Here is a 12,603-nt window from a genome sequence, read left to right on the forward strand (position 1 = left end):
AAAAAATAAAGAAATGGGTCTTCACAATTTTACATGTTTTTGTTTCAAGTTGATGCAGTGCACGATATGTTCAAAATTAAATATGATTCTTGTGGCAGACGAAGCCAGGACAGAGAAATTGTCTTTGGGGGCGCCTTCCAACAGATCAGTTGATTTCAGGAGCGACGACATTGAAACCTGCAGATTGCCGAGTCAGCGACCCACTTCCAGAGGGGACAAAAAGCACACTGAAATATTTACCTTGACATATCTGCTTCAATACCAGTATCTCTCTCTCAGATGAGTTGATTCTCTTCATTGTGGGCTCAGCCACAGTATTGGCAGCACTTCTTGGAATTCCAGCCTGATCTCTCTTAGTTGGAGCCGATGGAGCAGCGGCAGTATAATGAGTCTGCATAAATGAATGGAAGGATGTTAGTGATCTGTTTGAGAACGTTGGGCATAAATCGTTTAGACAAAGTGCACACACTTGCCTCGACGGTTTTCTTAGGTGCAGATTTGGAAGACATGGTATAAGTGTGGATTTAATGCCTTTATAGAGTTAATTAGAAGCTTTAGTCGTTGATCTTTGTGGCGCCTATGTCTTTCGTTGTGAGTATATGCTTGACAACGATTTCGAACTTTTTGTAGGTGTCTGCCGCGTCGGACAAAAGCACATAGTCTCCTCACCTTAAATAGAGACTGATACCAACGTGCGATATACCGCGAGAGATTGCAGTGACTTAGAGATTCGAGATATCGGACACGTCGTGTGGTAGCAAATCATCGCGTAAGAAATAAGAAATCGGGTCGAAGGAAAGTTTTGAAACCCAGCCGTTGGAAGGGAGTAAAATAGAGTCAAATACATTGATTGTGACATAAATCACGTAATTTAATCTCAACTTCCTCGAAAACCACAATATTAGACGTGTAGTTCCTGTGGCGCAGTTCAAATAAGAAAATAGGCTGCTGCTAGTAGTTCAAAGAGAAATTCTCTACGACTCTCGTAGCTCGTAGCGACCGCTCTGATATGGACGCTCGAATACTTGATCTCCACATGTTACATATCCGGTCTGTTATCGCCAATCGTTCACGACATGTGAAGGTGGAAGAGTGGCTTTGACAAATCAACACCCAATGATTGTTGACCGTAACAATGAAGAACATATAGGACCATGTCGTTAGCAGTAGCAGCAATAGCTGAAGCTGAAGAGGCTGCTGAAGATGAAGACCACTTTTCTGAACAGGAGAATCCTGGGGGTTTGTAAGTTTGAGCAACTTTTTTGCGGAAGTGAATTTTACTAGTCAAGGAGGAGGAGAACTGGTCCAGTTGCGTTCAAAATCGATTCGTGACACTGCAAAATGGATATTTGCGCTGCAAACGTTTGTGGTTGACCGGTGGATCTCCTACTTCTTATAAACATTTCTGATAACTCACCGAATCAAAAACATTTAGAACTTTACACATCGCTGGTGGTGGAATCCAACCTCGAGAACCGCCTCCTCAATATGAATCTCCATACGCCTTCCGAGATGCTCCCTACCGACGAGAAATTGAAGGCGACATGCCCGTAGATCTTATAGTAACGGAGCACGACATCAAGGACTTGAATGACTATGCACCACTAAGACGAATCGATACGCTGCAGTCTGATCTTGGATCGCTAAGTCCAACGTGGAAGCGATGGAAGAGATGGTTGAGGGATATCTTACATGAAAGGGGCACTCGCGAGACTAGATGGATTGGATACGTGGTGGATTTTACGTCGACGACGCTGCTGCTGCTTGCGATTGCTAGTTTCGTGGCTGCAACTGTACCCGCTTATGTTGCAAGTTACGAACAGCGGACCAAGTTTTTTATAATTGATAATGTGTGTGTTGCATGGTTCCTCATTGAATTTATCCTGCATTTTCTTGCAACCAAGGTAAACGGCGACACTTGGTATTGCTGAATGGGATGGAATCTAATGGTCTATTTCTTTTAGAACTTCTCACACATGTTGACGCCACTCTACTTTTTGGACTTGTGCTTGATTGTACCGTTCTATGTGGAGATGATTGTTGGTGCTGCACGCGGAGTCAGTCTGATTGACGCAGCTACCGCTGTGGATGGGCTGGGAGCTTTTCGAGTCTTTCGATTGTTTCGGTTACTGCGGCTCTTTGCAATGTTTTCAAAAAATACAAAGGTACGAACACAGCATGTCCCGTTCCGTATAAACTATTATTTAACAACAATTCTCAAAGCTTGGCGCATTCGCCATGGCTTTTAAGGAATCAGGAGATGGAATTATCGCATTGTTTCTGGCCCTTGGTGTATTTGTGACCTTCTTCAGCTCGTTGGTGTATTACGCAGAGACCAGCAATGCAAGATTTGACAACCGGCAGTGGATTTATAATTATAATAATGAAAGGTCGCCGTTTCAATCGATACCGGATGCCTTCTGGATGGTGATTGCGACACTTACAACTACTGGATATGGTGGGTGTTGTTTCGATTGTACACATGAATCCACTTGTTCATTTGTTGTCGGCACTCTAGGTGATGTGGTGCCTCATTTGCTGCCCGGCAGGCTAGTTATGGGCGTTGCCATGATATGCTCTACGTGTATTCTAGCGTTTCCACTCACTATGATCACCATGCAATATTCGCAGGCAAGTCGTTTGCCATAGATTTTCAACAGCGTAGTGCTCTAAACTAGCTGTACTCTTTAGGTCGTGCATAGAGCCAACGAGCAGATCAAACGCTACAAGGAGAAAAAGAGACAAGAGAAACTGATGGCAAGGTACGAGCAACTCAAAGCTCAAATGGATCAACGTAAAGCTCAATTGAAAGAGAAGCAAGCAGAGAAACAGGCTCTTCAGCAGGAAAGGCTTGGTGTTTATAATACAGTGAGCACTGGAACCTCTCAACCGGCCTTCCTATCTGCCGCTGGTGGCAGCGGTGATTCTGCAGAAACGCTTATAGATAGTGATGATGCTTCAACCACGGAAATCAGAGACCGAAACCAGCTTACGGTGCCGAGATCAACCAAGATAAATAGACCTGGCATATTACGAAACGCATCGTCGAACAGTCTATCGGGAATGGTTGATGCAGCCACAATGGAAGGCATAGAAATGACTCGCAGCACGACAACCGAAACCTTTACACCGTTCGTCGGCGGCACATCATGGTCTCGCGTCAGAACAGCACTACAAAAATCATTAACAGTTGCTACCATACAAATACCAAAGCCTGACCCTGAAGAAGAATTCGAAAGGTTAAGAGTATTTGCTGAAACATGGACCAAGAAGTCGGGTGTTGCGAATGCTAGAGACCGGCATTTAGCTGCCCGACCACCTACGCCTATAGAAGAGAATGATTTAGGTGATCCACAGTCTTCTAAAGAAGTAGAAGAAGTACGTAGCTCTAGACCCCGAACACGAAGTCGTCGTGATACGACTACAGATTGTGGACTTGCTATGCCAATCAATGGTGAAGGCGACAACATGATACCACCAGCTCAATCAGAACGTAGTAGCAGGTCCCGATCACGCAGTAGGTCCCGTGCTGCTCCCGATAATTTGTCCATATCTATACCCATTCCTACTACCCCACCATCAGTATACGATGACGACTCATCCACACTATCACCGTCACAAACCGGAAAGGCAAAAGCCAAACGGGCCTTCCAAACAATACGTAGCATGACAGCTCTAGGAAATAATCGGAAGATGAGTATGACATCTCCTCCTACTCCCCCTGAAATCATACCAACAGCAGCAGTCTATGATCCAGACGACGTGCCGGGCAAATACCCGCCACATGTTGTAGGTTGGAAGCTAGATTATCAGGAGGAAGATTTGAGCTACGATCTTGAATTACGACTAGCTGTTAAAGATGTGAAGCAGCTGGGAAGGTTGATGATTGCCATTGGGCAGTTTGAAAAGGAAACTGGTGAACGAAAGCGGCCGTCAATAAATATCAATTAAATGTATTTTTGTATAGTTACCCTCATCATCAGTATAAAATGTGCATTTTAGAAGTGAATGTCAATCACGTGTTTGGTAAATTGTTCATTAGAGCCTGCCTGGTACATTTACGCGGTCTATGCGTTCTTTGTGACTTCAAATGTATTTTTCTTGATCCTACTTGCATTGCTTCGCTCAATGCAAAACGCTATCAACACGTGAAAAAATTCGCAATCAAACAAGTTGTGTAGATAAAGGTTGTCTGTGTTGTTCCGTCGGAATTAGATCTAGATCTAATAGTTCAATCAACCAAGGAATTATGGTGCAACTTGAATGGAGTCGTATGGCGGACATCTATAGCTATCACATCAACAATTCACCTCCGAAATCCCTTTGGAAGCATTTTCTCGAATACAAGCCGAAAAAGACTGACACAACCATCATGGAGGTCAAAAACAATGATGAGAATCAAACTCTTTTGCATAATGTAAGTTTCAACCAGCCGATTTGTGACAATGCATGTGCATGGATTTTGATCATTTTTTGATCTTGTTCATCAGGAACATGTTATCGCGGCCGTAATGGACTTTTTGCCATATGTATCTGCTACTACTCTAAGTCGAGTTTGCCATGCTTGGCTGAATGCTTCTCGAGCATCTAGGGCCTCACGAGAAGTCATCATTGAGCTTACTTTGCCTGCGTAAGAATGCCCTTTCTTGTGGTGTTTCGCTCACCATATTGACATTTTTCAATTGATTAGAATGATTAGTGAAGCAACTCGAATCGCTAGGCTCGGGTATCCTACTGGACATATACCTCCTGACACGTCTGAAGCTGATGTCACACTTCCAATAACAATGTACTTTGAACGGTGCTATCCCCTAGAGGAGGACGATGGACCAAAAGTATTCCGATTTTTCCCAACTACAATGGTACTGATTCGATTGAATGGAGCTGTTATGAATGTCAATTTCACTCCACGCCATCGAAAATGGAGCAAGAGTGGAAAGTGTGTCTTGTTGAACACTTTTACTGACGATGGACAGCAGCGATATCCTATGGATGACGATGAGGATATTGTAGCTCAATTTTCTACTGGTAGGGCCGTCATGTCATATTTTGTATAGTGTAATTCGTCTAAAATCACCACGATTTAGGTGCTCGAGGGAAACTCGTCTTGTGTAATGCATCCATGAACCTTGTACTGACCCAACACATGTATATGGGAACTGGTGAGTCTCCCAGAAACCTGGTCCTGCTTACTATGCTGAGATTACAAGATATCGTGGCGTCGCACTGACACTGTCTCCCATTTAGGTTGGATTTGGACGGTCGAGAAGCTCGATGTATGCGAGAACTGGGTACGAGATCGAGCCAACAGTAATGTATCAAAGAAGATAATCTCTCCCTACCGCATGGACGTCCTCCGTCGTCATTTTGAAAGGAAATCAATCCCTACCCCCGACTTTACCAACCCCGTGCACGCTCATAACTCGATAGGCTCGTCAGTCTTCTTGACTGTGGGAATGTATAGATATCTTAGATGCGAGCCTGAGAAAGCTCTCTGGTGTCTATGGAAATTAGGAATCCTAATGTCTGGTCCCAGAGAAAGCTCGACAGTAATCCATCGCCGTCTGGTACTTCAGCTTGAGGCCGCCATGAACGATGACCATCCCTCACACCGTGATGAAAATACTCGTGTAATTAATTTATGTAGAATTGCCTTGGTCGAATTTTGGAATGCTGTGCCGTGTGGACTTGCTATTCTTGATCATGAATTGGGCCACGAATTCGTTGATATATTCTCAGAGGAATCTATGAACCAACGATCATGGCATCTTCGACTGGCTAAGGTGCTTGACAAAGTCCAAATGGGACTCATTCATATATAGAAGGATAGTCACAAGTAAATTAGGACAGCTCATGTGTTTTGTTATAGATACTTTATTTCAGATAGGGCTTAGAATTGTGCGTTTTGTGTTTGTGATGTGTGCAGTATTTAAATAGACTTAGTAAAATATCAAGTAGTTTGTGCAAAATATGTAAAGTTGTCGGCAGCTTCACTTGACGACAGGTCCACCTCTTTCTATAAGAGAAACAGCTTGAATTGCACCGACTTTGGAGGTTTGGACGATACTTCCATTTGACACCAATTCGTCCAGCAACATGTAGACCTTGTCAAGTTGAAACATTATCTAGATCAAAGGAGTCAACATCGGTGTTTATATCCGTGTTTCATAGTACAAACTCACGTCTATTTCAGCCAAACTTTCGAATTGAGCAGCAAGAGCCTCCACAAAGTACTGAAGGAATTCTAGCACGGCAAATTCGTTCTATGGCAAGTAATCTGTGATTATTGGCCAACTCTAGCAAAAGGGAGACGGCATTCAAACCTCTGGTGGCAAGCAAAGTGCAATAAAATTGAGCGACGCAAATTTCCTGTGAATGACAATGAGTTCTTCAAAGTCCATGATAGATGACTAGCGTGGAAGCGCGTGAGTACAAGCGGATATACAATAACGAGACGTGCATCTCTTTCTTTTGTACCATTTCTGACTTTCGTGAAGACACCAACTTCAATATTTCTTGCAACCGAGCTTCTGATAACTGGTCGCCGTCCAGCTTCTTCCAGAACCTCTTTAGTCTCACCCTAGATCCATTTGCGATAATTAGAGCAACCAGCATCCTCGGTATGTAGCTCTGCCTGTTTCTTTTACAGCAAACGTGGAATCGACCTTTAACGAGCAATTTTTGACAAGAAGAAAATGACAACTCAAGTGAGAACTAATGGAAAACTACCGCCAAAGCATGCCATTGACGAGTTAAGACGTGTTCTCAACGCGGCTGGCGGTTCTGCAGCCGAAATCTTGTTGCCTCAAGATGCTGCTTATGAAGCAACAGTCAAAGATGTAAACCACCACTCAAGTTTTGCTATTTACCGCCTATATCGATGTTGATGCATCTACTTGCACGTAGGTTTGGAATGGTGATGTGGTCGGCATTCGGCCATTAATGTTTATACGATGTACCAACACACATGATGTTGTACATGCGGTGAAGTGTAAGAAATCTTTTATCTGTCTTTGATCGTTTATCTGTCTTTGACCCGCTTGTCAAAAAAACTCAACATGATCTGTTTTCTTATCAAGTCGCTCGTCAGCACAATCTCGATCTCACTGTTGCAGCCGGAAGACACGGCGTCCGCTGCTTCAAAGAAGGAGCTCTTTGCATTGATCTTTGTAAGATGAGAGGTGTACATGTTGATCCCATTGCTATGACGGCGACTGTTGCTGGTGGTGCCAGAAATGGAGATTTGGACCATGCATGTCAATTATATAATGTTGGAACACCTGCTGGAACTAATTCTGATACTGGTGTTGGTGGCCTGACTCTAGGTGGAGGGTAAATCTACTTGATTTTACATGAATGTGACGAACTTTGACGCTGACATTTTGGTTTGTAGATGGGGCTGGATGGCGCGTTCTAGAGGAATGACGATTGATAATGTTCTTCAGGCCGAAATTGTCCTCGCTGATGGGACTGTTGCTGTTGCTTCTGAGACATCCAACCCTGACCTCTTGTACGAAAATATTGCATTTTCAGTCTCTGGTTGAACCATTCTTACCATTCCCTCTTCTCGTAGCTATGCTGTCAGAGGAGCTGGACACAATTACGGGGTTATAACATCACTTACTTTCAGAGTACATCCAGTCCCCGTCTGTGTTGCAGGCCCCATAGTCTATCCAATCGCGAAAGCTGAAGAAGTCTTGATGATATGGCTCCCAGCGTCTTTGGCCATCCCACGAAAATTGGGTGTTGGAGCTCTACTTCGACCTGCTCCTCGTGGTAGCTTCTGTATGCTGCATCCCGTGTATCTTGGAGACTCTCAATCAGAGGCTGAAGCTCTCATCAAGCCATTCCGAACAATTGCCGGAAAGCCGTTAGTGGATCAAGTACAACTGAGACCGTATCGCGAATTGCAAAGGTTAGTAGTTTTTTAAAGATAGTGACCTGACAGCTAAGAGCTATACTGATATTTTACACTCTCAGATATGCCGATGATCAAATGCCAAAGGGTGCGCGATACTATCAGAAATCGCTGTTGGTTTCTGGCCTTACGAAAGAAGCCCTTCAAGTATGTATCGACTGGTTCAAGAGGGCACCACAAGGGCCTGACAAGAACTGCTCGATGGAATTGCTTCCATTCGACGGAGCTATCAGAGTAAGTTTGAGTTTGCAAAAAAGTCGCACCTATGTTACGGGAGAAAGGCCACAGGGTATTCGCAAACCAGCCTAACCCTTATAGGACAAGAGCGCTGATGCCATGGCTTTTGTACATCGAGTCGCCGATCATTGGGTATTGTTGGGGGGCAAGTATACAAGCCCATCTGCCAAAGATGAAGTTGCTGCCTGGGTCAATGGATATTACCAGGCTCTTGCTCCATGTAAAACGAAATCTGTGTGGTCAAAACAAAGTTGCACAATTATTCAATTCATTCTATCAAATTCGTAGGGACTGTGGGAGATATGACCAACAGCCCCGGATCAACTGACGCCAGTGGAAGCATTGAGAAAACATTGCAGAGAAATTTTGAGAGACTGTCTGAAATCAAGGCCAAATATGATCCACAGGTAAGTGATGATGTCGCACGTCTTTGAAAGCGTGCCAATATCAACCGTATCTCTCGCCAGGATGTATTCTGTAACGGGACTGTACACGTACCTCCTAAACGGACTGCTAGACTATAGAGAAGAGGTTATTGAATACACTCTGAATTCCAAACTCGAAACCAATTTTTGAAACAATGATTGCAAGCCTGAATTCTCTTTTATTGAAGTTCGAACAACAGTCAACCGGACGACACTCAGAAACTATTTGCTCTAGCCACATTGATTTGAAAGATACATAAGTCCCAACCCGACGTCGCCTGATATCAAGATCGCCCCGTCAAGTCTTGTATTTCTGTGATTTTGGAGTTGTAAGGCTAGGGCAGAAGTTCGACTTTCTGATGATACATTGGGACGGTCCGCTTGTTTTTGGCTACTGATACAGTATCAAGATTGAGGTGATGATGTGATACTCCCCCAAATCACGATAGACGTTGACCTACATCAATAACGATGTCTCCATAGTATGGTACATCAATTCTTGTGTGATGAAGCAGTGATGAGCATGATGATCCAATAAATTGCTTTTTTTGTCTCCTTACCAGCAGCAGTGCCAGTGATCCAAGCCAGATTGCTTGAATGTAGAAGGCCTGGTACTCTTTTGAGCTGTTGGTCTACAATTGACAATGTCAAACACACGTCTCTGGTTATGTCTCGTCACCCAATGTATGGTGATAAACGAGCATTAATATTTGTCGGGGTTCCTCTCCACGAAACAGCACGCCTGATCCAACAACGACAGAGCCTAAATTCTCAGCCTGCATATGCAGAAACGAATTTCTTCAATTTATCACGACTGACAGATGTCTTTAACAAACCCTGCAACTGATCATGTCGAGCAGAACGCCATACTTGAATTTTAATTTGAAAGACACACCTTATCACGTCAGCTGCCTTCCATACCAACTCACCAAAAGGATACCACACAGTAGCCAAATCGTTCAGTCTTCACTAGATCACAAGCAATCCAAACGTTTCGATGTGATTCGTCAACTCCAGATTCAAGATGAGAAACGACTCAATCTCATCGCAGGAAGGACTTGCGTAAGACGTCGAAGTGCAGCAATTGTCCTCAAATTTCAATCAATATCAAAACTTAATAAAATCAATATCAATATCAGTATCAAAACTTCACAAAAAATTTTAATTGTGAAGTTTTGATACTTTTCAACATGAAACGGCAGTGATACACTGCATACTCTTTACAGTGCGATTCGAGTAGTATAGGCCCCAGTGCTGTTCAACGCCACCTAGTGATATGAAGAGAAAGGATGAGGTGATATGAAGAGAAAGGATGAGAAGTGCGCACGCAAAAATCCCACTGTTTCAATATTCTTCCGACAAACCATGTTCAGCAGGCTTCCATGACTCATCAAAGGCTTCAAAGAAAAAGTGTCCCATATTATTCGTTTTGGCCATGCGGACCCAAGTCGTACAGTATTGTTCCAGGTTCGAGAGTGATGGAAGAGCATCACGAAAAGCATCTCCACCTGTTGGCCACCCAACTTCTCCCAAAACGAGCGGTTTGCCTTGACCACGACTGGCCAAATCCCGGGTTTCTGTAATTTGGAGTTGTGGTGCTGTAGCAGAAGCTCGACCCTCTGATGATTATATTGCAATGTTGAGTTTTTTTTTTTTGGTTTCTGATATCAAGTTTAAGATGATGGTTTAATACTCACCCCAGTAGGGATACACGTTTACGAGAAGATAATCTACAGCAGCAATCAAGACGTCTCCATAGAATGGTAGATTGATTTCTATGTGATGAGCGATATGAGCATGAGTCTGCGATCCACGAGAGGCGTTTTTGTCCCTCACCAGCAGCAGTTACAGTAATCCGTGCCAGTTTATTTGAATGTAGAAAGTTTCGTACTTTCGTGACCCGTTCAGCTAATGTCTACAGGCAATCCACGATGGCTCACTTCGTCAACTTCAACCAAAAATAAGAGTATCACCTGTTGAGTTTCCTCTCCACGAAACAGCGTTTCAGATCCAACAACGACAGAGTCTACATTCTCAAACAGGTTTGGATGTGTCGACACAAGTCTCTTCAATTCACTATCGTCGGCCTATGAATAAGATACCCAAAACAAAGAGCCACTCGATCGAATAGCCATACTTGAACTCCGATGTAAATTGCGCATCAATAGCAGCCCCGCGAAACTCCATCCCAAGATACACCTTCATCTTCACTACATCAGCTGCCTTCAACACCAATTCACCAAATGGACAAGACACGGAAGCCATTCCAGTACCGGAATCAATCAATCCAAAAGTTTTGATACGGTTTGTCAAGTTTGAAAGTAGGACAAGGTCTGATGTGATTATGTCGAACGAAGGGCATGAGTTGAGGGTTCGTCGTGGTCCGTAGTTGATGCCGTAGAGAGGTTTGTCAGAGTATGTAGTCCCTGTGACATTACCAATACCGTAGAGAGGTTTGTCAGAGCATGTAGTCCCTGTCACATTACAAATATGTGAAATGTCAATGCTTAATGTCTTAAAGACAGATGATTGTTATAAGTGGTAGACACTTACCAAGGAGCAGAAGAGTAATGACAAGGAAGACGATCATCATCGCGTTCAGAGTTCAAGTCCCTAGTTCAGTTCAGTTTGAGTTATGACTGCCAACAGGACTATTCCTGACTTGACTGGTTTTTTGTACTCTCAAGACAATGGGTTGTCGTCTTGCGAGCTTAAAACTTCACACATGGAGATGTCAAAGTTTGGCACCAACCACCAAAATACATCCGACAGGACCAACAAATGTTCCTCTTAAGTAGGATGCGAGGCAAATACTTTGGCAGCCATAATCCCCTGTATTGCAAAAATTACAACCACGGGCACGCCATTATGCACCAACACAACCGAATGTCCTCCCCACGTATTCAGCACTTGAAATCATCTTCAAACAAATCTCTGCGACATCCGCGCGAGCAATTGTTGGCCCATCTAGGAAAAGTACGTCCGTTAGTCTGGTCAACATGGGAAGATAAGACTCAAACACGAAGGTATACATATATGCTCAGCAAACAAATATTTGCCACCGGTTTTCGGCTTGCTTGCTAGTCCAGTTGGTCGAAGAATCGTGTAGTCAAGTCCAGAGCTCCTCACAGATGCTTCCTGAATCTCCTTGTCTGCGATTGCTTTGGCCAGCACTGTAGTTATGAATACAGAGGCCATGTACGTCACGTCCTAGTTAGAAGATAGCACCTCCCGTCATGAGTATTGTGTTTCCTGATGGGGTCTTTCTTGAAAAATACCTTGATCGAATCACCAACTCCCATAGAAGTAACAACAAGCACTCGCTTGACTCCAGTTGCGATCATAGCTTCATTGATTTTCTCTTGTCCGATACTACAGGTCTGTCGCGTTCAGATGTCAGATTTGATTTCCCCAAAGTCCAAACACCAAAAACCATCGAGACAAAGGCCCCATACCTTTCCCTGCATCTCTGTATCAGCAACAGGTCGATTCCCAAGCGACACTATAACAGCATCAGCACCTTCCACTGTGTGTTTGACAGCATCAAAATCTTTCAAAACATCTCCAGTGATGATGGTGAGTTTGCCATCAGCTGGCAATAAGTGAGATAGCTTTTCTGGGGACCTTGCCAGTACATTAACAGAATGACCGGCTTCTAGAGCTTGCTGGACCACTAAGGTGCGATAAAAGTTGTTAGAATCTCGATGAAACGTGATTTTGTGGAGAGGAGCATAGGAACCTTCGAGGCCGACACCGGCAGTTCCACCGAATACAGCAAGCTTCATTAAGGTATTAATCTGCTGGTGAACTGTTACTTTTCGGCTGGTTTGTTAGCGATTTCGCTGTTTGCGTCTGATTTTCGCGTTCGGGTGTTGAAACAAACCGATGCAGGTTTTCCACAAACACATATTTAATGAGAGAATAAACTATACCAACAAAACTCTTCCTAATTTAATGTTTCTTCTCCTCGCTAGCAGCATCCCTCATCGCCGACAGCGTCTCCTTCAACGCTTCCACAAACGG

General features: G+C 43.8%; 4 protein-coding genes across 4 annotated transcripts; 1 reads left to right on the forward strand and 3 right to left on the reverse strand.

The window, feature by feature from the left end:
• Window positions 1–5,990: 5,990 nt before the first annotated feature.
• On the reverse strand, window positions 5,991–6,615 carry SmJEL517_g00488 (uncharacterized protein; the record flags this gene model as incomplete). Its single annotated transcript, XM_031166417.1, has 4 exons — window positions 5,991–6,125; window positions 6,183–6,263; window positions 6,324–6,410; window positions 6,478–6,615. 4 exons carry the CDS (start codon window positions 6,613–6,615, stop codon window positions 5,991–5,993), a joined length of 441 nt encoding a protein of 146 aa, XP_031027453.1.
• Window positions 6,616–6,695: 80 nt separating this feature from the next.
• SmJEL517_g00489 (uncharacterized protein) lies at window positions 6,696–8,679 on the forward strand (the record flags this gene model as incomplete). The annotated part of the gene is made up of 9 exons (XM_031166418.1): window positions 6,696–6,839; window positions 6,907–6,991; window positions 7,080–7,332; window positions 7,394–7,510; window positions 7,574–7,915; window positions 7,981–8,152; window positions 8,237–8,375; window positions 8,444–8,562; window positions 8,623–8,679. 9 exons carry the CDS (start codon window positions 6,696–6,698, stop codon window positions 8,677–8,679), a joined length of 1,428 nt encoding a protein of 475 aa, XP_031027452.1.
• Window positions 8,680–9,765: 1,086 nt separating this feature from the next.
• Window positions 9,766–11,173, reverse strand: SMI490 (glucan endo-1,3-beta-D-glucosidase; the record flags this gene model as incomplete). Its single annotated transcript, XM_031166419.1, has 7 exons — window positions 9,766–9,848; window positions 9,945–10,199; window positions 10,278–10,355; window positions 10,417–10,495; window positions 10,554–10,667; window positions 10,780–11,054; window positions 11,134–11,173. 7 exons carry the CDS (start codon window positions 11,171–11,173, stop codon window positions 9,766–9,768), a joined length of 924 nt encoding a protein of 307 aa, XP_031027442.1.
• Window positions 11,174–11,446: 273 nt separating this feature from the next.
• Window positions 11,447–12,365, reverse strand: SmJEL517_g00491 (uncharacterized protein; the record flags this gene model as incomplete). Its single annotated transcript, XM_031166420.1, has 5 exons — window positions 11,447–11,547; window positions 11,613–11,790; window positions 11,859–11,960; window positions 12,036–12,253; window positions 12,320–12,365. The coding sequence occupies 5 exons, from the start codon at window positions 12,363–12,365 to the stop codon at window positions 11,447–11,449; spliced, it is 645 nt and encodes a 214-aa protein (XP_031027443.1).
• Between the last annotated feature and the right edge of the window lie 238 nt (window positions 12,366–12,603).

This window comes from Synchytrium microbalum, assembly GCF_006535985.1.
Source record: "Synchytrium microbalum strain JEL517 chromosome Unknown SmJEL517_scf0002, whole genome shotgun sequence".
In the NCBI taxonomy this organism is placed as follows: Eukaryota; Fungi; Chytridiomycota; class Chytridiomycetes; order Synchytriales; family Synchytriaceae; genus Synchytrium; species Synchytrium microbalum.